We start from the raw sequence: 24,321 nt of genomic DNA, 5'->3' as shown, positions 1-24,321 counted from the left end.
ACATATTCATTGAATGTGCCAAGAATCTGTGATCACATCACAACCATTTGCAAATAAAGTTAAAGACCTTTGAGTTTAACAAATCAGCGTTTACAAAAAGTCAACACTGTAAGATCCAGTAAATGACATCCAGCTTTTCCAACTTTTTTTTTTTTGTGTGTGTTTTCTAAGAGACAACAACAGTTTAAGTACAGGCAAATACTTTAAGGGTCAAACTCTTCTTCTGCCTCTCTTTTTTGTCAGTTCAATTGATTGCTCAATTCTAATGGACACATTTTGCAATCGGAGTTACATATTAATTTTGCATTACAATGTCCAAAAGTTAAAAAAGTGTTGGGAATCTTCTTCAATCTCAATCTTTTCTAATGCTCTGTCTTTCATCATATAATGTACTTTATAATTTGATTCAAGAAGAACATGATCCAGTGAAAAACATTAACAGATTAAGCTACAGAGTTCAGATTCAAACATGGCAATTATTCTGGAACCTGCCCTTTGCTTCCTGTTCATATGTTGCATAAATATGACTCAAGAAGTCTGAATTCTCTAAAGTAAATTGTATTTTGGTGTGTCTAAATGACAAATGCGAATTGCTGCATCAGATAAGATTTTCATTTTTTTGATTTACAGCGGTCTGGTGTAAGCAAAACCTCTCTTTGACTTTGGTAAATGATTAACTTGTTGATCCCCAAGCAGACAAGAGTATCAGAGACAGACCAACAAAGATACTTGTGAATTGAGATCAAAATGAGAGTTCCTGTAAAACTCCTCGGCTTCGTCTTTTGGTTGTTTTTCTTTAATTGTGGCCAATGTCAAGGTAAGTGATTTTTGTTGTTTTTTTAACGGTTTTTTTTTTACTTTTTCATGTAGATTTTAGTGAATTGAACATGAATGTTATATTATAAGCACTTCCCAGAACATTTAACTGTATCATAGAGAGTGTTGACTAGTTGTGCAAGTACTTCAGCATTTAATATACACAGGTGTGTCATTGTGTGACGTTTGTGCTTCTCAGAATATCTTTGAAAAAACATTACATATGAAAACATAAAACCAGATTAAAAATCTTAATATGCTGATGGTGAAACAGTGATAGTGAACTACATGACAGGTCATATCAGATTAAATAGTACTTAAAAAATAAGTAAAAAAATACTTTTAAAAAATATTTTAAAAAAGTGTAAAAACGTGTTCATAGTTTTTAAATGAAAAGCAAATGAAATCAATCAGAGCTCATGGGTGGGATAATAATGTCCCTTTGAGTTCACGCTTCCTTGGAAGTTTACGGTTTTGTCTTTGTCTCTCAGTCATACTGAGAGAAATTGAGAATTTGCCTTTATCTTGAACCTTTTCAATATCCAATCAAATCATAATACATCTTTTAAACTGTTTCTCAATACATCTTTTAAACTGTTTCCTCGCAGCAAAGCAGAGATTGTGCCCTGATCTATCCGTGGAAAACGGGTTCACATACAGCCACCCCTCCAATAAAGAAGAACTCTTTTACACCTGCAACACGGGTTATAAACCCTTCACTGGTGGGAACTGGTGGGATTCAGTGACATGCAGCAAAGGCTCTTGGTCTGAAGAACCTCGGTGCATCCGTGAGTTTTATTATTGTCAGTCTCAGGTGTTAGACTAATAATAGTGGACTGAAATGTGCTTCCTGTTTTCTGTCTTTACAGGGGAGGAAGAATGTGGTGCTTTTCCCAGTGTTCACCATGGAAAACTAAAGCAAAGCCTTCATGATCGAGGAACTGCTGAAGTGGAATGTGATCCAGGGTTCAAATCAACTCAACGCTACATATCATGTATCAGAGGTACATGGGAGAAACCAGTTTGTGAGGGTGAGCTTCTCAAACTCTTATTGCATGTTTGTGAGGAGCAGCGACAGCATATAGTGGACAATATAATCTATTGACAATGTTAATCACAGTCTGATTGAGTTCATGAATTTATATTCATATCTTTTTTTAGTGGGTGTGCATTGTGGCATTCCTCCAAAGGTGGAAAATGCATTCATAACATCTAAACCTGAAGAATTTTATGCACATGGATCTAGTGTAACATACAAATGTCGAAGATCATTCTTAATAAAGGGGGAAAATACAGTTTTATGCCACAATGAAATTTGGGGAAAAACACCAACATGTGAAGGTAAGATTTTGATTGGTGATGATAACTGTCTTTTAAAACGTCTTACAAATGAGTAAAAAAATATATATATATGTATGTGAAAATGAAGAGAGACTGTTAGATATTTGACAATCAAGAGGAATAACATCAATTCCACAGATAATTTGTGGTGGGGACAACAGTAATTACAAAATCAATTTGCTTTGAAGAATCAGTAAAATCATAATTTGAGTTTAGTCCATCTGCACTAGATTAATATGTTATTGTAATGTTAAACATTATCAGTTTTTGCTGATATATGCTGGATGACTCATCCTGAGCTACACAGTTTTACGTCCAATCAAATGCTCTTTAGTGCCATTGTGCTATAATCCTTTCTTTTAAAAAAGTTTTCTAATCTGAGAAAAAGAATTGAGAGATTTAAAAATCACAAAACCAAATGATGATAGCAACTCTTTAAATAAAGTAGTAGGGACACTAAGTATAATGTACACACCTGAATGCATCTAAAGCTATTAATGAGGAAAATTTAAAATAATGTATCTGACTCCACAGTCTCTCGCCACATATATTTTTTCTTGTTTTTTTTTTTGTTTTTTTTGGCACATGAGAAAGATACAAGTACAAAAATAAAGAAATTCTTAGATAAAAGTGCATTGAGCTATTCAATGAAATTCCAGAAGGACGATGAATCTGTGAAAATGGAAAATGGAGTGAAAAGTTCTGCACAAGAGAGTTACTTAAAATTTAATGAATCAAAAATCACATTTACTTACATAATGGTAAAAATTTACTAGATCCATGACAACCATCAGCTGGGACTGATGGTGAATTAAGTGGAAAAATGTAATTTGTTTTATTAATTTATTTGTATAACAAATCTCTCACAAGCTAACAGACCTTAGTCAGGATATGCATTATATTGTGTATTGTATTATATTATCTTTACGCTGCTTATTGAATATATGACAAAAATGTAATTGTTATGCTAAACCACTAATTTTGCAAAAGTAATTAGCATAGTTACTCTTGAACACTGGGCCACAAAGTATAAAAGCTTCTGTGTGGATAAATATGTGATCAAGTGTCTGCTTTCTCTAGAGCCAACATGTCCTCTAAACACAACAGTGGAAGACTTAAAAATAGAGCGATCCCCTGATATTGAGGGTTCAGTCAAACCTGGACACAAGTTAAGGTTTTCATGCAATGGACAAGGGCTGAAATTAAAAGGACAGGAAGAAATCACCTGTCAGCCAAATGGAGAATGGAGCAGCCCTTTCCCTAAATGTGAAGGTAAGGACACAGAATGTAAAAGCCTTGGATTGGACAAAGATAGATCAATGACAGATCTGTTGTTCACATGGAGGATGCTTGATTTATCAGATCTTTATGTTCTTTAGAGGTAATGTGTGTCGCAAACCTGTCTGTAAACATGAGATCAGACGGACGCCTGGGGCCTGAGGTTTCAATCAGACCTGGAGACACAATAACTCTTTCATGTGTTAGGAAGGAATCGGAATTACAAGGACAGAGTGAAATCACCTGCTTGCCAACTGGAGAATGGGACGTCCCATTTCCTAAATGTGTAGGAGGTAACCCTTACGAACATAAATATAGGGGAATATTCTGCAAAATATAATGTGATATATTACATAATACATTTCCATAAATGGGAAAGTAGTGCTTATATTTTTCAATATATGCATTGACCATGTATGGCTATATATTGATACATAGAAAATATTTAGAAATTAAGGCAAAAATAGCATTACATGAAATATTCATAAAGTTGTATCCTTTATATTTCACATACATGTTCCCATATAAATGTGAATGTATGTACACGCATATATACACACATTTACAGAATGAGTTGCAGAAGATTTCTAGTTCCCAGCATGCTTTGCTTCTGACTGTTAAGAGTACATTTTACAATGAAGTGTTGTTTCATGTGTTTTGGTCAATATTAATGTAGTGGGAGAGCTGCTAGTGTTTAATGTTCTGTTATTTTAGAATTGAAAAGGTTTTCTGTTATGTGTTTTGGGGGTTATTGTGCTGAAGAGTAGAGCCTGTGGTTAGTTTGACAATAATTAGCAAAACACCATTAAGACTATGGGCCCTATCATACACCCAGCGCAATGTAGTGCTAGGCAAAGGTTTCGACGGCCTAAGCCGCGTTGTTTAAATAGCATATGCATGTGCGCCCATGGGCGTGCTGGTCTGAAGGGAATGGGAGATGAGACTCTGATTGGTTTAACGCACGTAAAGCCTAAAACACACCCATTACTCATAGTTGAGTTTTATTAGCAGTGTTTGCAAGCATCACTATTGCTCATGTTAAAGTAAATGCTCAACTTTGATACGTAATTCATTGGCACATCGTCTCTCTTGATTTGGGCATAGAAGATGTCCTAGCAACCACCCAGAAAAACCTAGCAACAGCATAGCTACGCACTAAAACCATGGCGATGAGCTTACCATGCATAACCGCAACTTCAGACACACATTTAGATTTGGTTACAATATATTATATAGAAATATCCACAGATCTCTTCAATGCAGAAAGGCATTTTTAAAACATTTTAGAAGACCCCAAATTCTCAATTTAATCATTTTCATGACATAAAATCATGTTCAATGGTTAAAGGCCATAAAAAGGCATGTGGCTGATATTGAGGTTTATTAATGTCATTTGCCAATTTTTGTGGTGATCTAAAAATAAAAAAATAACTTTGCTTTGCCTTCAGAGAAATGTGAGCGACCACCACAAGTAGAATTTGCAGATACAACAGAAATGGCGAAATCTGAATACAATTCAGGGGAGAGAGTTGAATACGTCTGCTTTAATAAATACACACTGGTTCAGAGTCGCACCTACTCCAAATACATGACCTGTGAACAAGGCGAATGGAGAGGGAATATTAAGTGTTTGAGTAAGTATGAACTCTATACCATATACATCAAAGACATGTAAGGCTTTTCTAGCTGTATTTTATTTTGTAAGTTTGATGTAATCTTGTAGTTGTTCTGGTTTTGATGAATCAATGAATGTATATTGTAACAGTGACAGTGAGATGTTGTTTGTTTCAGAGCCTTGTTCAGTGACGGTGGAGGAAATGGATAAAAGAGGTATAGAGCTGAAATGGGGTGGACGGGAAAAGATATTCTCACCAGATGGGGACAGAATCACCTTTGCATGTCAGAGGGGCAAATATTTAATAGGCAGTATCCCCCTAATACAATACTGTAATGATGGAGTGATGAATTTGCCTGAGTGTGTGTGACAAGGAGAATAAAACATCACTGATGCATCAGCTGTACTACTAATAATAAAAAAATAATAAAAAATATCTAAATAAATCCTTTTTCCCAATTCAGTTTCTCTGTTAAAACTAAATGATAAAAGCAACATGTTTAAATGTGCATGGAAATGACATTAAAGTAACACTAAGTAACTTTTCAACCTTCATAATATATTTCCAAAACCCTTGTGATGGTACATCGACTTAAAATAGGTTGAATGACACGTCTGCCATAGCCTGACGGGGTTTGTATAGTTTTTAATCGTACTTTTAAACTTCGGGGTTCGGGTAGTAACACCCGCGCACAAAAAGAACTACAAAATCCGACTGCTTACGGCATAGGCTACCTCACTTCCCCCAACACGTCCTCACATGCTGTTGGACTTGTAAATAACGTTATATTGCTTATATTGTATATCACTTGGACAAGCTTTCACTCGTTGGTGTGAGCTAAAAAGCACCTGGCGTTCTTGTTGATGGATTAGTAGACATCTTCGGAGGCTAGCTGTGCTTGTTCCATGTCCGACAATTTGTAACGCGTTGTGTTTATTCCCCAATCGAACTCGTGTAACTGTCTGTCACATGTTCTACCGTCCACAGCATTACTTGATAGACAAAAATAGGACAAGAATGAGCATCAAACAGAAACAACCCGCTTACGGGGTGTTCGAGGCGCACAGACTGCCGACAGTTAAACAGGGCGCGCAGCTCTTAAAGGGGCCACACCTTATTTCCACTCGTTACAGCTTCTATCTGACTGAACGGGGACCGGGGGGGGGGTCAGGCCGTGAGTAAAGAGACTGCTCTGCGTGAGTGGTATTTACGACAGTAACGTTAAATACAAGTAGTCCACAGCGACTCTAGGGGTCGTTGTTTGACCAAAACGGAAATCCTATATAATGGGGCTTTAACTGATTTACGTTTTTTTATTTTTTTATTTTTTTTTTTATTATTGCTAACATCCTTATGTCCAATCTTTAGTCACATAACATTTTCAAAACTCTAAACACAATTAGCAGAACATTTGTCTGTTGTGACCATACTATCAACACAATTCATGTTGTTTTCACACAATATACAGTCAATTAACACATTTGTAAAATGCTTAAACTTTCTTTTCACAAAAGCTTACCCAATATCAAAATCATGGATCTTTCTGGTCTTATTTACAAATGATTAAACACCGTATGACAGAAATGAAGGCATGATGTACTAAACCTTAAATATAGTATAAAGCTTACTTCTGCAACAACAGAAGCTCAAATGTACTGAAAAAAATATATATATATTGAAACAACTGATAAGCATTTTTATTTTATTTTATCTCAGTTGGAGGCATAGTCAGGTGTTGAAGTTCTTTTCATTATTTGGACATACACAGTAAAAAGGTGACTCTTTGAATTTTTACAGTTTTTTATGATCACTATGACAACTTTTCCAATCCTTTTAACAATTTTCCTAAACTCTTAACAGAGTTAACACAACATCCGTCTGTGTAAGCTATACAATTAACACATTTCTTGTTGCTTTAACACAAAATGCACACAGTTAACACAAATTTAAAATTCTTGAACTTCTTTTACACACAAGCTCAAAGACCAAAACAATGGATTTTTACTGCCGAATGTACAAATGCTTTCACACTGTATCTCAGTACTGATATTATCATGTTCTAAACCTAACTTATAGGCTAAAGTCAAACTGAACAGCTGTTCATATTGTGAACTGAAACAAATATATCCCCTGAATGTTACGCCATTACTACTTAGAAACAGCTGATTGAAGTTATGCAAATATGGATGATGTCCCCTTTTCTTGCCCATTACTTCCCTTTCCTCAACCCCATTGAGGAGTTTTTCTCAGCCTGGAGATTTTTGGAGGTTTTGGACCATCGTCCACAGGACCAAATGTCCCTCCTGTATGCAATGGATGCTGCATGCCAAGACATCACAGCTGAACACTGCCAGGGGTGGATAAGGCATGCCAAAAGATTCTTCCCAAGATGCCTTGCCAGAAAATATATCAGGTGTGATGCTGTTGAGAACATGTGCCCAAATGCAGAAGACCGGGCGGATTAGAAGATGGCTTTTTCTGTTTGTATATTTTGTATTTTCCCATACAGTAATACTGTAAATGGCAGCTAGATTGCATAATTTTGTTATCTTGCAGAAATGTCCTGTGCAAATAAAGCCGTTACTGCAGCAATTCTGTCTCTGTCTTCTTTTTTTCATAAACCATACATTCTATAAAGCTACTCTAAGAAGGGTCATTTATTTTTTTTGTATTCAATTTCGGCTGCAAAAAAACACAAAACAAAATGCACGCATTTACTAAACCCAAACAAACATGTAGAGAGACTTCAGAAGAAACTGCAGTACAAAACACATTCTCACTACAATATACTGCTTCATTTTGACCTGAAAAAAGGAAGTATGGGGAATTGGGTGAGAAGTTATGGATTTGTGTTTAGAGTTTCAAGGAAAAGGAGGTATAATTTCAAGAAATGTGTTGCTGCTAATTGTGTTTCAAGTTTTGAAAATGTGACTACAGATTGGACAAAAGGAAGTTAGCAATTGTAAAAAAAAAAACTGTAATCATTATCTGGCCCTGTAATCATAATTTTGTGTGAAAACGATAACAGTTTTTTTTTTCAATTGCTTAAGCACAATTTTGAAAACAGGGCGTGGGTTTTCAAACCCCTACACACAATTAGCACAACACTACACCAAAGTAACACAACACCTCAGATCATTTGCAAAATGGAACACTTTTGTCAAAACCATTTGTTGTCATAACATAAACACAACCATCATATGGTCTGATTCAGTTTGAATCAGTTACACACTCCTGTGCTCAACCTAAAACACTTTTATTATTTACACAGAGAAAGTGTCAAAATAAATTCACCAACACCACATGACACCAATTGTGCAGACTAATGAAAATTTATTTATTTTCATGTACTCAAGTCAGTCAATACTGAACAGTTCAACAAAACATTCATAACAAACCATTTTCCAGGTTTCATACAGTTTTACAGTATTGTTGAAGACAGGTGAACTTACCTGTTGCCTTTTTATAGTGCTTACTGTAAACCTGATTGGTGTGTCTACAACAACAGTTTTTTACAATCGCTATATGACAATTTTTTCAATACTTTTAACAAATTTCCTAAACTCTTAACGCACAAACACAGCTACAACACACACAATTGGCAAAACAGTTAACTGCATGCTCAAAATCACACATTGTAAACTAGACTCCAACACTAATTTTCAAAATACAATAATACACTAGCAACAATACACTAGTGTTGCTTTCGTCAACGAAAATTATGACGAAATATTGTCGTCAACTAACCGTTATCACCTGACGAAAACGAGACGAGACTAGACGTAAATGCATGGTCATGTGACGATGACTAAAATACATGTATAATGCAATATCGTTGACGAATAAAAACGAGACTAAATGTGGTTTAAAAAAATAAAAACTATGCTAAAATGTCTCTTCATTTTCGTTGACCAAAACGAGACGAGACGAAATGTTATAACGTCACGACGAATGAGAGAGTTGTGCGTGAACCCATGGCTTTGTCGGCTTTAAATTCTGGATTGCGATCTGGTCACCCGATTATCAGCGAATTTAACAATATATTACTCCATTAGTTATTCTATTAAAATGTCCCATTGATGTATTTGACACATTCATGATCATTACTTTTGCCGGTTCTTTGTGACAGCTGCATGTTATTGACAGCGTCTCTGGTTACATGAACACGTCACCGCATCAGCGCCAGAACATGGAGATTTTATTTTAGAGAATAATCGCACAACCTATTCGATATCCTATAATTAAATAAACTAATCGAATATCCAAAAATCGTGACTCATCCCTGCATGGAATCTCTTGTTTCTTTTCCCAAATCTTCACTCACGTCACGTCTCACCCATTTTCTAAAGGTATTATAAACGTTTCTTGGTTCGCTTTTAATTAGGCCTATTATATTCGTATTCTTTACTGTGGTAAAGTAGAAAAACGCTGTAGGACAGATGGCCTACATTTGTACTTGCATGTCAAATTCTTTTTAACACAGTTTGTGCTTGTTATATAGACATAGGGCGCGTCAAGTTTAGTTGTAAAGCGCGTTTCACACGCGCGGGTGATTTTTAGTTTCACTTTCTCTGGCAGCGCAATCTCAAACATAGCCTAAATATTTCGCCCTTGTGGAGGATAAAATTCGCTCTTCAAACCAATTTACATCAAGTAGAAAACACAAAGATATCATAAAGAGATCGATGGAGATCGATATCTTCGTGTTTTCCTGCGTCCCACACCCCTCTCAAAGCGCAGAGTGTATATCACGCGTCTTTGTGTGGAAATATAAAACGAGTTTTTTTTTTAAATAACCCCCCAACCACCGCCGGTAGTTGGTCCATTACCGCGGTGGTAAAAAAAAACCTGCCACCCCCATACACAAAAGAAATATATTTTCAGGATATATTTTGGAATATATGCAAATATTTGAAATTGGCCCAATAAATATATTTCATACTTATATTTCATATATTTTTGTTATATTTCAGAATATATTTCAATGTATTTTTTTTCTGTATGGGTCCCCAAAAATGTCAAAAATATATGTGGCATATAATACATTGAAATATATTCTGAAATATAACAAAGATATATGAAATATAAGTATGAAATATATTTATTGGGCCAATTTCAAATATTTGCATATATTCCAAAATATTTCCTGAAAATATAATTCAAATATATTTATTTTGTGTATGGGCCGTCACAGCCCTAAATATAGGCCTACTAAATAGCCTATAATAAGATAGCCTTGTTTGAAATTCTATATTGACTGGGTTAAATAGAATCACATTACTAAAAAGAGACTAAAATACAATTTTCATTGACTAAAACTAGACTAAAATGTCATCAGTTTTCGTCGACTAAAACTAGACTAAAATGTCATCAGTTTTCGTCGACTAAAACTAGACTAGACTAAAAAGAGTATGAATGTGACTAAAACTAATAAAAACTAAAATGACAGCCTGACACAAAGACTAGACTAAAACTAAAATTAAAACAGGCTGCCAAAAACAACACTACAATACACTATACCAAAACACTGCAAACATGTCTCAAAATCAAATAATTTTTCAAAACACTCTCGTCCAACAGGAAGATTAAGTCAGTCATAGCACAATGTCATAAAAACACTAACATCAGATGGAATTACAGAAACTGCATTATTTTATATGTGTCAGGTCTGCCCTTATACAACAAACAGTATATTGTATTGGTCATTGATTGTGTTTTGCACTGCAGTTTCTTTTGAAGCCTCTCTACATTTTTGTTTTGTTGGGTTTAGGTCTTTTCCTGCAGAAATTCAATAAAAAAAAGACCCATCTCAGAGTGCTTTATAGAATGTACGGTTACAGTATACCATATGGTCATGCGATTGAAAGAACCTCAACACCTGAGTGTGTTTCCTAGATGGGAATCAGCTGTGATTTATATATTTGCATAATTCATATTTGTGTTTCAATTCACAATATAAACAGTGGTTTACTTTGACTTTAGCCTGTAAGGTTAGGTTTAGAACATGGTGTTCATTTCTGAACTGCAGTGATATATACATATTGGTACATATTTTGCTTTTTACGTTTTTCCAATGAGCCTGTTTTGGGGTGGTTATATTTCTTACAGTTTTCTGCTCGTCATAAATCAGAAACAAATAAAGTAGCACAGTAAGATTACATTTATAGAATGCATTAGTGAGAGAGCGTTTGTGTGTGTGTCTCATGTAAATTGTCTGTGCAGCGTCTCTAAGGGGGGTAACTTTTTACATATTAACCAAGGGTTCAGAGTTTGGTTGGTTAATAACTGTGTGTTCTGATGAAATTGCTGACAATCTTTTTGTCTGTCGCAGTCGATACACTTGAAAAACGTGGTGTATAATTTAAAATAATAAATACAACCATAAATTTTAACTTTACACAGGGACCACTTGGTGGTGCAGTTGATTAAGGGATTCTGGAAGTAGATATTTAGCAGTTGCCCAGTATTTTGAGGGGAGAAAAAAGGTTAAAATTGTGACATTATTTGGATGCTTTCTACAACAGGAACAATACCAATAATCGCATTCCATTTAATTTTTTTTTTTTTTTTTTTTTTTACAAACATAGTGTTGACTGCATTCATTAAGCTAAACCTTCAACTCTGTTAATCAAGTTATTTAATCCCTACAAAAATAAAAACAGGTTTATCAGTCACTACAAACCAAGCTTTTAATTTTGACGTTTATGTAATACTTATTGATGTAAAATATTCTACTCAATTCAGAGTTTTTAGTATATAAACATGTCTCAAATTCTGGTAACAGGGTTTCAAAAATCACAAACCTCAGGAAATAAAACAACTCCTTATAATAGGCTATTTAGTTTGACATTTATGTTCATAGTCAACAATTTCTGAAGGTTAAGAACTCTTTTTTTCAATATTTCTTGAACATATTCATTATTTGCCAAGAATCTGTTATCACATGATAGCCATTTGCAAATAAAGACCTTTGAGTTTAACAATTCTGTGTTTACCAAAAGTCTAGTAAGATCCAGTAAATGACATCCAGCTTTTACCTTTCCAAAATTATTATTATTATTATTTATTTTTTTGTAATGTGACAGGAGGAGGATCATCTAGCCATAAGAGAAAACAAAAAAATGTTGAATACTTTAAGTGTCATACTCTTTTTTTTTTTTTTCTTTTTCTTATTTTTTACCAGTTCAATAGATTGCTCAATTGTACTGGACACATTTGACAATGGCAGTTACATATTCATTTTGCAATGACTGTACTATTGCAATATTTAAAAGTTTGAAAGTGTTGTGAATCTTAAAAACATTAACAGATTAAGCTACAGAGTTCAGATTCGAACATGGCAATTATTTTGGAACCTGCCCTTTGCTTCCTGTTCATATGTTGTATAAATATGACTCAAGAAGTCTGAATTCTCTAAAATAACTTTGCTTTTGGTGTGTCTAAATGGCAAATATGAATTGGTGGATCAGATAAGATTTGTTTGTTATTGCTTGTGCACAGAGTGGTCTGGTGTAAGAAAAACCTCTCTTTGACTTTGATAAATGATTAACTTGTTGATCCCCAAGCAGACAAGAGTATCAGAGACAGACCAACAAAGATACTTGTGAATTGAGATCAAAATGAGAGTTCCTGTAAAACTCCTCGGCTTCGTCTTTTGGTTGTTTTCCTTAAATTTTGCCCAAAGTCAAGGCAAGTGATTTTTTGTTGTTGTTATTTATTTGAATGTCTTTTTAATTTAGATTTTATTGACTTGAATACAAATGTTATATTATATGCACTTCCCAAACTGTAGATTTAGAAAGTGTTGCCTAGTTTTGCATGTATTTCAGCATTTAATACATGACAGTTACATCTTTGTACATTTGTTTGTGTTTCTCGTAGAGAACCCAAAATGTCGTATAGCAGATATTAACTATGAAAACACAGAACCAGTTGCGAAAGAGTTATACAGTGATGGTGAAACAGTGAGGCTGAGCTGCACGACAGGTTATACTGGAATGTATAGATTAAAATGTGAAAAAGGAGAGTGGAAGACACCCATTAAGCGACCATGTGCAAGTGAGAGAAAATGGTCAATTCCTCATCACCAATGACCACATCATTTTTAAAAAAAAACAATGTTACAATGCAGAGTAAAACTTGTTTGATTTCTGCAGAGAAAAAATGCAGTCACCCAGGGGACACACCAAATGGTGATTTTAGTCTTATATCAGGATCTGAGTTTGTTTTTGGAGCAACAGTGTTGTATACTTGCAAGAAAGGGTAAATGTGCTTTATGCTTTTTATTATCTTGTATGACATGCATACTGTCCTTTTCAGTTTAACACTCCTTGTACTTGTAAAAAGTGTGCACTTGTACTTGTGTTCTGCAGGTTTGAAATGACAAGCAGAATCAATCAGCGTACCTGCAGAGCTCAAGGATGGGACAATACTCTCCCTATCTGTGAAGGTACGCTTTCTTCAGTAACTATTTTTCTTTTTTGTCTTTTGATATTTTTGATTTCTTTTGATTTTCTCTCAGTCATAAACTTCGGAATTAGTGAATTATAACTAAAATAATTTGAGTGATTGGTTTGTTGGTTACTTTATTTTGTATTTATTGTAATATTTTATTGCCTAGCTGTAACATGTGAAGCCATTCGCACAGATGGGGATGTGATTGCATCGGGCAACACAGAGGAGGGAGGCTATGGTGATGTTATTCACTTTGAGTGTGTATCTAATGACAGAAAGATAGACGGAAGTAGTGACATTCACTGCACAGAGACGGGCGAATGGAGTCACCCCGTTCCAAAGTGCAAAGGTCCATTCCATTGTTTGTTTGTATCTTCGCCCAATGATCACAGATTTCTGAGCTTTATTCAAAACACCAATTTAACTATTTCTCTTTCCCTTGCTTTTCACACAGAGATAACATGCACAGCACCAGATATACCAAATGGTTATGTTGTTGAGAAAAGGCAAGAATACCAGAAAGATGCCATATTAAAATACAGATGTTCACCAGGGTTCAAACCTAGAGAGGGAATACCCAGATGTGCTAAATTTGGCTGGACTCTGAACCCAGAATGTGATGGTAATACACCGTTATTTTTACATAATAAAGAATTCAAAGGGGAAATAAAATCCTTCTACCCATATAGCTTTCATTGCGCAAACAAATATGTATTGTCACACTGAAACATTCTAAAATTAGATAGCTATTAACCTTTAAAAAATCTAAAACAAAATTGCAAGTATTTAGTTAATGAAAAATGTTCCATACACACAAAAAAAGTGTGGGCTTGATGAATGCAGTCAACACACCAATATTTGTAAAACGTGAGAAAACAGAATGAGAATATTTATTTATCTACAAAATGAGCTAATAACTACTTAATACTAGGATTATCAATTTATCTGATTATTTCGAAATAGTGTGAATGTTTTATAATTTTGATTGTCGAGAAGGTAAAGAACTTAGGGGGTAATACAGATATTTGAAACTATACTTTTCATGCTAGCTTGATTTTCAGAATAGTTTAGCAAATATTTATAAAGGTTCTTAAAATAGAAAATGTGCTTCCAATACAACACTCTATTCATGGAAAGCTAGAATTTTATTTTTCCATTATAGGATTTTTTATTATTTTTTTAATTGTCAGGATTGTCTCTTGCAAAAGACACAGCATGCAAATCCACAGATCCACAGATCTGTTTCCCATTTTTTTGTTGCTTTATCTCTTAATTATGTCTTGTACAGAAATAACATGTGAGCTTAAGTCAACCACATTCGGAGTAAAAAAGATCAACCCAGAGGGAAAAACTATTTTCAGAGCTGGAGAAAGTGTGGAGATCACCTGCACTGAAAAATACTGGATCTTTCAAACAAAAGAAACCATCAACTCATTTACATGTCGAGAGAATGGGCAGTGGGATTATGAGCCTGTTTGTGCGGGTAAGATTATAGAGAAACACTTCTGCATTTATTGCTGAACTTACCGCATGATATTAAAATAATGTAAATCTGGTTTCAGAAATTAGATGTGAAGTTCCATATGGCCATACTGGTGTGTCTAGCCCAGGATATTACTTCTCGGGAGATAAGACATTGGGAGTTAAAATATTTTACCATTGCACGGATAGATATGATAAAACAGCAGAAAAGGCCACATGCACACAAGACGGATGGACACCAAAACCACTGTGTGCTGGTATGGGCTGATATTAAATCTTACAATTTGTGCATATATTATGAATTCAAATAAGAATGATGGATATTTTTGTTTTACAGTAAAAATGTGTGCAACACCAGACATCCCAAATGCAGAGATTGTGGGAGATCAGAGAACACACTACAACATCAATTCAAGAATACAATATAAATGTCGTCCTGGGTTTGAACCAGAGCAGTCTATACAAATCACCTGTAATTCCCAGACTAAATGGACAGGCATACGACAATGCACTGGTATGATGCAGTTACATATACAGATACTGGAACTTTTTCAATATTCAATCAAATCATTATATATCAGCACAATGATAATTCATAAAAACACATGTAATCAGAATTTTGTGAGAAATTTGAAACAGCTTTCTCGCAGCAAAGCAGAGATTGTGCCGTGATCTATCCTTGGAAAAGGGGTTCACATACAGCCTCCCCTCCAATGAAGAAGAAATCTTTTACTCCTGCAACACGGGTTATAAACCCTTCACTGGGAACTGGTGGGATTCAGTGACATGCAGCAAAGGCTCTTGGTCTGAAGAACCTCGGTGCATCCGTGAGTTTTATTATTGTCAGTCTCAGGTGTTAGACGAATGATAGTGTACTGAAATGTGCTTCCTGTTTTCTGTCTTTACAGGGGAGGAAGAATGTGGTGCTTTTCCCAGTGTTCAGCATGGAAAACTACAGCAAAGCCTTCGTGATCGAGGAACTGTTGAAGTGGAATGTGATCCAGGGTTCATATCAAGTCAAAGCTTCATAACATGTATCAATGGTACATGGGAGAAACCAGTTTGTGAGGGTGAGCTTCTCAAACTCTTATTGCATGTTTGTGGGGAGCAGCGACAGCATATAGTGGACAATAGACACTATTTATTGACGATGTTAATCTCAGTCTTACTGAATTTCATGAATTTCCATACATTTCTTTTTTTAGTGGGTGTGCATTGTGGCATTCCTCCAAAGGTGGAAAATGCACTCATAACATCTAAACCTGAAGAAGTTTATGTAGATGGATCAAATGTAACATATGAATGTCGAAAACCATTATTAATGAAGGGGGAAAATATAGTTTTCTGCCGCAATGGAACTTGGGAAGAAACATCAACATGTGAAGGTAAGATTTTGATTTGTGGTGATAACTGACTTTTAAACCTTCTTACAGATTGGTTATAAAAAAAAACACATTTTTGTAGGTGAAGACCAAGAGAGATTCTTCTTAGATATTCGACAATCGAGGAATAACATGAAGTGCACATAAAAATTTGTGGTAGTGATGACAATTATTATTAAATCAATTTGATTTGAAGACCCAGCGAAATCAGAATTTGTGTTTTGCCACTTTTGCTTTAGATTATTATAACAATCTAATGTTAAACTGTGCTTTCCATGAAGCAGTCTTCTCATCTGCTTGAAGCCAAGAGAAAGAGTGATTAGTGGTTTAAAATGGTAATCCTCAGTGAATTCACAAAATAAAAGAGATGCTAGAAACTTGTTAAATAAAGTATCAGAGACACTAAGTATAATGTAAAACCTGAATTTATCCAAAGTTATTAATGAGTAAAATTTAAAAGAATAAATCTGACTCCACTCAGCCTCTCTCCACGTTTTCTTTAAAAAATATTGGGCACGTTTTTCAAGCAGTAAATGTGTTATAATGTATATGGCACTATTTTACATTATGCATTTACTTGTTCCGTTAGCAAAGTGTCAGAAACCACGCAAGAATTTTATGACACTGTTAAAAAAGAAAGAGGAGTACGACAATAAAGAAGTTCTGAGATACAAGTGCATCGAGCCATACAATGAAATCCCAGAAGGACAATGGATCTGTGAAAATGGAGAATGGAATGGAACCTTTGTCTGCAGGGGTGAGCTAGAATTTATGAACCTAAAATCACATTTACTACCTAGTGGGTAAAACATTGACTAGATCCATGATGAACAACAGCTGGGAATGATTGTGAATTTAGTGGAACATTTATCTGTATTTTTTTTTAATTATATATATTACAAACAACTCATCTTCACTGACAGTTACAATGATTAAGGGGACACTATAAAACACTGCATAAAATGGACTGAAATATGTCTGAAACTGTTACTTGTTTAGGTAAGATCTGCCCACCACCTCCTTATGTTGAAAATGGAGACTATACTCCCGTGTATAAGGATGGTAATGAGATCACATGGGTATCGTACACTTGCCAGTCTCACTATGTGCTGAATGAGCAACAGCGATATCATAAGTGTGAGAAAGGGAAATGGGAGACCCCTCCGAAATGTCTGAGTGAGTCATTCTTTTCCAAATAATTCTCTTGAATCACTCCCATCATTAAGTGTTTTGAACTTTGTGTGTAATCAGTTGTATTTTGCATCTTTCACAGAGCCATGCGAAATTACACCTGAGATTTTTGAAGGACACAATGTGGAACCCATCCCAGAAAAGTTCTATTTACCCCATGGTGAAAAGAGATATCCTTACTGTAAATATTATATTGGGTGGAGCAGACCATATGTGACCTTGACATGTTCTGATGGGAAGCTGACCATTCCACCATGTGAGTACATGTGTTTGTGCACTTTCATATGTGAATTAGTTGAGGTCACCAGGTTTTGCCTGCTGCTGTATCTTTACCATCTTGCTAACTAATCTGATATTATAGACCTCTTTTGTTGAGGTTTAATTCATGAAGGGTCAGTTACGGACAGCTTTACTGAATAGAAAGTTCAAAAGAACAGCATTTATTTGAAATAGAAAATCTTTTTTATCATTAGAAATGTCTTTACTGTCACTTTTGATCAATTTAATGCATCATTACTGAATAATAATTTAAAAAAAGACCACAAACTTTTAAATGGTACTGTACATTTCTGTTGAATTAATTTTTTGTTTTGTTTTTTTCCTCTGTTTTCTTCAGGTCAATAAGACATATAAATTGAAAGAAAGGTGGATTAAAACACTGAGGTAAAAACTATGAAACATTTTGATGATGTTACTATCCACGTTTGATTTATAGCAACACAATAGATTTTATGGTGCAAAATTTGAATGTGATAAAGACCCTGTAATGATTTTTAGTGGATAAGTCTCTGTGGGCATGTACACTGATTAAAACAACAATAATGCCCACAAGTAACTCTGCATTTATCATAGTTTTCTGTATTAAGATCTGATGATCCCACAGATGTGAATGAAGATAGACAGACATGCTGCTGCAGGAGCAACACACACACACACACACGCGCGCGCGCGCGCTTGCTTGATTCTTCAGTCTACTTGCTTATGTTACAGTAATATGACACTGTGTTAACACTGCTTTGGAATAAAGCTTAACTTTCAAATTATTACTCTGGGTTGGGTATTTATTATTATACATTTTTTTTTTTTTTTTTACATTCAACTATTTTCTCCCAATTTATTTACATAATGAGTTTAACTTAAAGGGCAATGTAGCAACTCATAATGTAATAACTGCAGATAATGTAAAAAACGCACATAATGTAATAAGTATTCCATTTTTATTGTAATAAAATGTTCATAATGTAATAACTTTCTCAAAACATTATAAAATCTTGAGCTCATAACAATTTTTTACATTATGAGAAATGTATTACATTATAAACTCACCAAAAACATATATATTTTCATAATTGTTATAGCTTTTAAAACGCTTTTAGTCTTCCCTTACAGTACATTTTTAAAAATCTAAAACCAGTCTTAAACCACCTGCGAAATGCAACAGATTTAAATATTCAAGTAATTTTTTGTATTATTATATTTTTATTAAACAAAAAGCATTGGTATTCCTTTACAGTACATTTCATTGTTATTATTGTTATTATTATTACTACTACTACTCCTTGTATACATACGGTATACATTCTGTCAATGGCAAACAGTGTTAAATACCAATACTGTGTAAAAATGTTCTGAAGAAAACCCCACAGTATCAATATAGTAATGAGGTGTGTGTGCGTGCGTGCCTGCGTGTGTGTGTGTGTGTGTGTGTGTGTGTGTGTGTGTGTGTGTGTGTGTGTGTGTGTGTGTGTGTGTGTGTGTGTGTGTGTGTGTGTGTGTGTGTGTGTGTGTGTGTGTGTGTGTGTGTGTGTGTGTGAGAGAGAGAGAGAGAGAGAGAGAGAGAGAGAGAGAGAGAGAGAGAGAGAGAGAGAGAGAGAGAGAGAGAGAGAGAGAGAGAGTGAGAGTGAGAGAGAGAGTGAGAGAGTGAGAGAGAGAGAGAGAGAGAGAGAGAGAGAGAGAGAGAGATAAAACATGTTATCTGCTTCAGCCAACAGCAGCAAAGAGCGCAAGTTAACCCCTTAAACCCTGAGGCCATTTTTGGAGTTGTTTTGTCTGAGTGACACACAAAAAAGTAAAGACTCATAACTTCAAAACTATAACAAGGAGAGTCAAAAGGTAGGTATTGTTTGATAGAACTCTTTTCAAATTTTTTGAAAATATAAATTACATTACATTTGGATATTCTCCTGCCGTGAAACTGCTGATAAATACAAAAAAAAAATTATTATGATTTTGCATATCTCTCTTGTTTGACATGCAATAACTTGGGAAGGAAATATGGTAGTAGAAAAATTCTTTTTTGGGGAAGTACCCCTAAATGTGAGCTGCATCTGAATCAAATTTTGTGGTGATCGCATAAAGTACTCAAACGTTACAGCATTTGGAACAAAGGTAGCCTTTTTGTTTAGTCCTCGCACATTTGGAAAGCAATAAAAAAAATGAGTTTTCTGAGTGACATACACAAAACTACAGACTCATAACTTCAAAACTATAGCAAGGAGAGTCAAAAGGTAGGTATCGTTTGAAAGAACACTTTTCAAATTTTTTGAAAATATAAATTACATTACATTTGGACATTCTGCTGCCGAGAAACTGCTGATAAAAGACAAAAATTATATATTTTTTTTTATAATGATAATGCATATCTTTCTTATTTGACATGGTATAACTCAGGAAGGAAATAAGGTAGGAGGAAAATTCTTTTTTGGGGAAGTCCCTCTACATATGAGCTGCATCTGAATAAAATTTTGTGGTGATTGGATAAAGTAATCAAAAGTTACAGCAAGAAAAAAAAAGATAGCCTTTTTGTTGAGACCTTGACGCCCCCTCATGGGCATTTTTAAAATTGTTTCACTATGAAGAATATCTTATCATAAAAGCAATAGATAAAGTTAATTTTGGGCTCATTTTAATTGTAAAAATGAAAAAAATGAAAAAACTGTAAAAAAAAGAAGTGCCATTTTCAACGATTTTTTTAATGTTTCATGAGATGTATGATGTTTTTGACACATTGCAGTACATAGTACAAAAAAGTATTTTATAGATTATATTTTTTTAAAATATTTATCAGCAAATAACTCAGCAATGCTTAGGAGTTTTTCAAATTGGCTACATTCACTGTAAAGTTCAGACTCTAAGGTTTCAAATGACACCAATTTTGTTTGAATCAAGGCAATATTTTTGAAAAATATGATAATGAATATTTTCGCAGCTAGGTGGCGAGAGACTTGTTTTTTAGCCAAGTATGCATCACTTCGTGAGGAATATCTCGTGATCAAAGCAATGGATTATGTTTATGCTCTTTGTAATCGTGAGAATCTGCTGTCAATAAAGATGTTCGATTTTTCACAATCCATGCATGTTTTATTGAGTTATGAGCTGAAACGTCACATCAAAACAACATAGCATCACTGCTATTGCTACTTCATAGGTGCGCCTCTGGTATTTTTTTGTGTCAGAACGCCATAAGGAATATCTTTAGATCTGAGGGATGGATTATGGTGTGTTTGGGCTCTTTTTAATCTTAACAATCTGCTGTAAATAATGATGTGCCATTTTCCACAATTGATGCATGCTTCATTGAGTTATGAGTTAGAACGCGACATAAGTGCTACATCTATAATAAAGATCTATGTGCGCATTTGTGGCTTCATGTGTTACAACTCCACGAGGAATAACTTTAGATATGAGTGATGGATTATGCTGAGTTTGGGCTCTTTTTAATCGTGAGAGTCTGCTGAAAATAATGATGTGCATTTTTCTACGATATGTGCATGCTTCATGAAGTTATAAGTGAAAACCAAACGCGAGTGCTTCATGAGTATATATTTGGCTAGGTGCGTCTTTGGTATTTTCTGTGTTAGAACACCATGAAGAATATCTTTAGATGTGATTGATGAGTTTGGGCTCTTCTTAATCGTGAGCTCCTGCTGTAAATAACGATGTGTCATTTTTCATGATCGATGTATGTTTCATGAAGATACGAGTAAAAAGGCCAAGTCTAAGCTACCTCGCTTGGCTACGTGCGTTTGTGTATTTTTTGTGTATTAGAACTCCATGAGGAGTATCTTTAGTTCTGAGTGATGGATTACGTTGAGTTTGGACTCATTTTAATTGTAAGCATCTTCTGTAAATAATGGTGTGTCATTTTCCACAATCGGAGCATGTTTCATGAAGTTACAAGCAGAAATGTGTCTAAAATTCAGCATCCATATATGGTTTACCCATGGGTCTCTTGAGGGGCTTATTTTACAAAAACCTTGCTCAAGTTTAGTAAAAGCCTAAAACAATTATGCTTGTTGTATTCTACTCATTGAGACCTTTCAAATGACATATGACACATGACTATCTGAGCAGTATGATGTTTTTGACATTGCAGTACATAATAATTTCCCCTTCCTCATAAATTATATATATAAAAAAAAATCATTTTATCAGCAAATAACTCAGCACTACTTTGGAGATAATCATAATGGCTACATTCATTGAAAAGCTAAGCTTTAAAATGATACCTATTTTGTATCATATCATTCAGTGGTTGCTTAGTAATTTGATTATGAATTTTTTTCATGGGGTGGCGTCCCGCCGGCGGGACGGTTAGGGCAAACATTTCTTCACTTTAATATAAGTTACAGCAAAACAGAACCTGAATGTAGCCTACATCAAAGGGCATGTTGAAAAATACTAACAATCATGTACAGTGGTTATAAAATAAAGTTCACAAACCCCTTGCTCTCAGAACGTCTGCATCTTGAATTTACTATTCATAGTAGTAGTAGAATCAGTAATCTGGTGGATTTTGTAGGCAGGTTAAGACTGGATTTAGATTTTTAAAATGTATTGTAAAGGAATACCAATGCTTTGTTTTTTTAAATAATAATAATAATAACAACAACAACAATAATGATAATGATAATAATTGCATGAATATTTAAATCTGTTGCATTTCGCAGGTGGTTTAAGACTGGATTTAGATTTAGATGTACTGTATAATGAGTTTATAATGTAATAAATTTCCCATAATGTAAAAATTGTTATTACATTATGAACTCAAGATTTTATTACGTTTTGAGAAAATGATTTCATTATAAACATTTTATTTTTTTTATTTAAACACTTGCCTTTTTGCAAGAATAAAGTACTTCAAAGACAAGTGGGTCTGGTTTTCATTGCAGTCTCACCACTAAATAGATAATTTCCTCAACAAGCGTGAATATAAGAGTCTTCATTTTCTTCCATCATCTAAGCCACTGAGGGTGCAGTTTAATTTTCGAAGGTAATGCACCCCCATTTAACTAAATTTGTTTATGTCTGCGCAAATCATTTTACACCAGACTGCTTTATGAACGAGGGTCAATCCAAAGGGATAATAAAAATCACAGGTTCATGACCCATATCAGACTGTAAACTTTGTTTTGTTTTTCTGCTGTAAAATTCAGTAGCACCTTGGAGTGCCTTGGAGTTGGATCCAGATCTAAGGGGTGGAGATTGGTAGGTTTAGGTATATGTAAGGTGGGAGGAATTGGATCTGGATCCAACTCCTCCCCCTGGATTTCGTGTTCTGCAGTGAGGACCATCTCGTAAAATTGGCCATTTTAACATGGGGGGTCTATGGGATTGACTCTCTTTTGGAGCCTGTCTCTAGCGGCCAGTTGATGATTTGCAGTTTAAGTCACTTTCATGTTGGATTCAAGGGAGAGATCGGAAGGTTGCTGCTTGATCTGTACAAACTGTTCGTGATCCAGCTTACAGTCTCCAGAGCGATACTGGTCACGGCAGTAATGAAAGGGAGACCACGTACTCAATTACGGTTTATCTGAGTTGTTTTTCAAATATAAAGTTTACCAGTTTATTAAGCACCCCTAAAAAAGGCATAAAGTCTATATATTTGTTTACTGTTAGTTGTAAAGAGTGTTTTGTGTAATTCGCTGTGTATGTTGATGATAATGCAAGGGAGAGATAGAGAGTTTATGGATAAGACTTTAATGCACACTTCATCTTTTGTGTGATGTACAATAAACTTCATAAAACTCATCAGTAATGCTATGGCCATCATTCGGATGGTGTCCGATACAACAGGCTAATAGTGGATACAAGCAAGATGAAAGCATGAGTTATAACAGTAATTAAATTAAACTAAACTATACCTCTTCTGTCTCCATGCAGTCTCTGTAGGCATTATTGTCCGACTCTGGTTCGAACTGAACACCGCTATTGAGAGTTTCTGACATTTTCAGTGCGTCCTGACACCGGAGCATGTGTTCTTGAAGCTCTGCCCTCTTCTTGAAAGGGGGCCAGGAGCACCAGCTCATTTGCTTTTAAAGGGACACACAAAAAATGGCACGTTTTTGCTCACCCCCAAAAAGTGTCCATTTTAACATGCTATAAAATTGATCTGTGGGGTATTTTGAGCTAAAACTTCACATACACACTCTGGGGACATCAGAGACTTATTTTACATCTTGTAAAAAGGGGTATTATAGGTCCCCTTTAAAAAAACGAGGGCTAAATACGTTTGAATACGTAAATATGTCTGTCTGCTTTCAAAAGAAATCATGAGATGAATTGTGATTATATTATTCTTTTGACAGCCATAGTAAGTAACATTTTTCAACATTTTTCTGCATAGAAAACAAATGCTCAGTAGTATAGCAGTCTTTATAGTTTAGAAAGGAAGACCCTTGCAAGGGCATCTTTGTATTTGATGGTCTTTGGCATCAACAAGCTTGAAAACCCCTCATCTAAATAAACTGATATCCAATGCA

At 34.8% G+C, this 24,321-nt stretch overlaps 2 protein-coding genes across 4 annotated transcripts; both read left to right on the top strand.

The window, feature by feature from the left end:
- The first annotated feature begins 324 nt into the window (after nt 1–324).
- On the top strand, nt 325–7,641 carry LOC308702077 (complement factor H-related protein 2-like). Its single transcript, XM_081384699.1, has 8 exons — nt 325–817; nt 1,425–1,604; nt 1,686–1,847; nt 1,978–2,157; nt 3,238–3,429; nt 3,537–3,728; nt 4,884–5,069; nt 5,227–7,641. Exons 1-8 carry the CDS (start codon nt 748–750, stop codon nt 5,418–5,420), a joined length of 1,356 nt encoding a protein of 451 aa, XP_081240825.1. The 5' UTR covers nt 325–747; the 3' UTR covers nt 5,421–7,641.
- Nucleotides 7,642–12,477: 4,836 nt separating this feature from the next.
- On the top strand, nt 12,478–18,606 carry LOC308701645 (complement factor H-like). 3 transcript variants are annotated; one of them, XM_081384011.1, is made up of 17 exons: nt 12,478–12,740; nt 12,933–13,109; nt 13,208–13,313; nt 13,424–13,500; nt 13,672–13,854; nt 13,960–14,127; nt 14,794–14,988; nt 15,068–15,244; nt 15,325–15,501; nt 15,638–15,814; nt 15,896–16,057; nt 16,193–16,372; nt 16,959–17,126; nt 17,369–17,545; nt 17,643–17,816; nt 18,177–18,223; nt 18,444–18,605. In XM_081384011.1, exons 1-16 carry the CDS (start codon nt 12,671–12,673, stop codon nt 18,182–18,184), a joined length of 2,376 nt encoding a protein of 791 aa, XP_081240137.1. In that variant the 5' UTR covers nt 12,478–12,670; the 3' UTR covers nt 18,185–18,223; nt 18,444–18,605. The 3 variants fall into 3 exon arrangements, with proteins under 3 accessions (XP_081240137.1, XP_081240136.1, XP_081240138.1); XM_081384010.1 differs by having other exon boundaries at nt 12,618–12,740; nt 18,427–18,606; XM_081384012.1 differs by having other exon boundaries at nt 12,618–12,740; nt 18,413–18,604.
- The last annotated feature ends 5,715 nt before the right edge of the window (nt 18,607–24,321 follow it).

The sequence above is a fragment of the Scardinius erythrophthalmus genome (genome assembly GCF_964197995.2).
Source record: "Scardinius erythrophthalmus genome assembly, chromosome: 14".
Taxonomy (NCBI): Eukaryota; Metazoa; Chordata; class Actinopteri; order Cypriniformes; family Leuciscidae; genus Scardinius; species Scardinius erythrophthalmus.
Note: the sequence above shows the minus strand (reverse complement) of the source record. Positions and strands in the feature narration are given on the sequence as shown.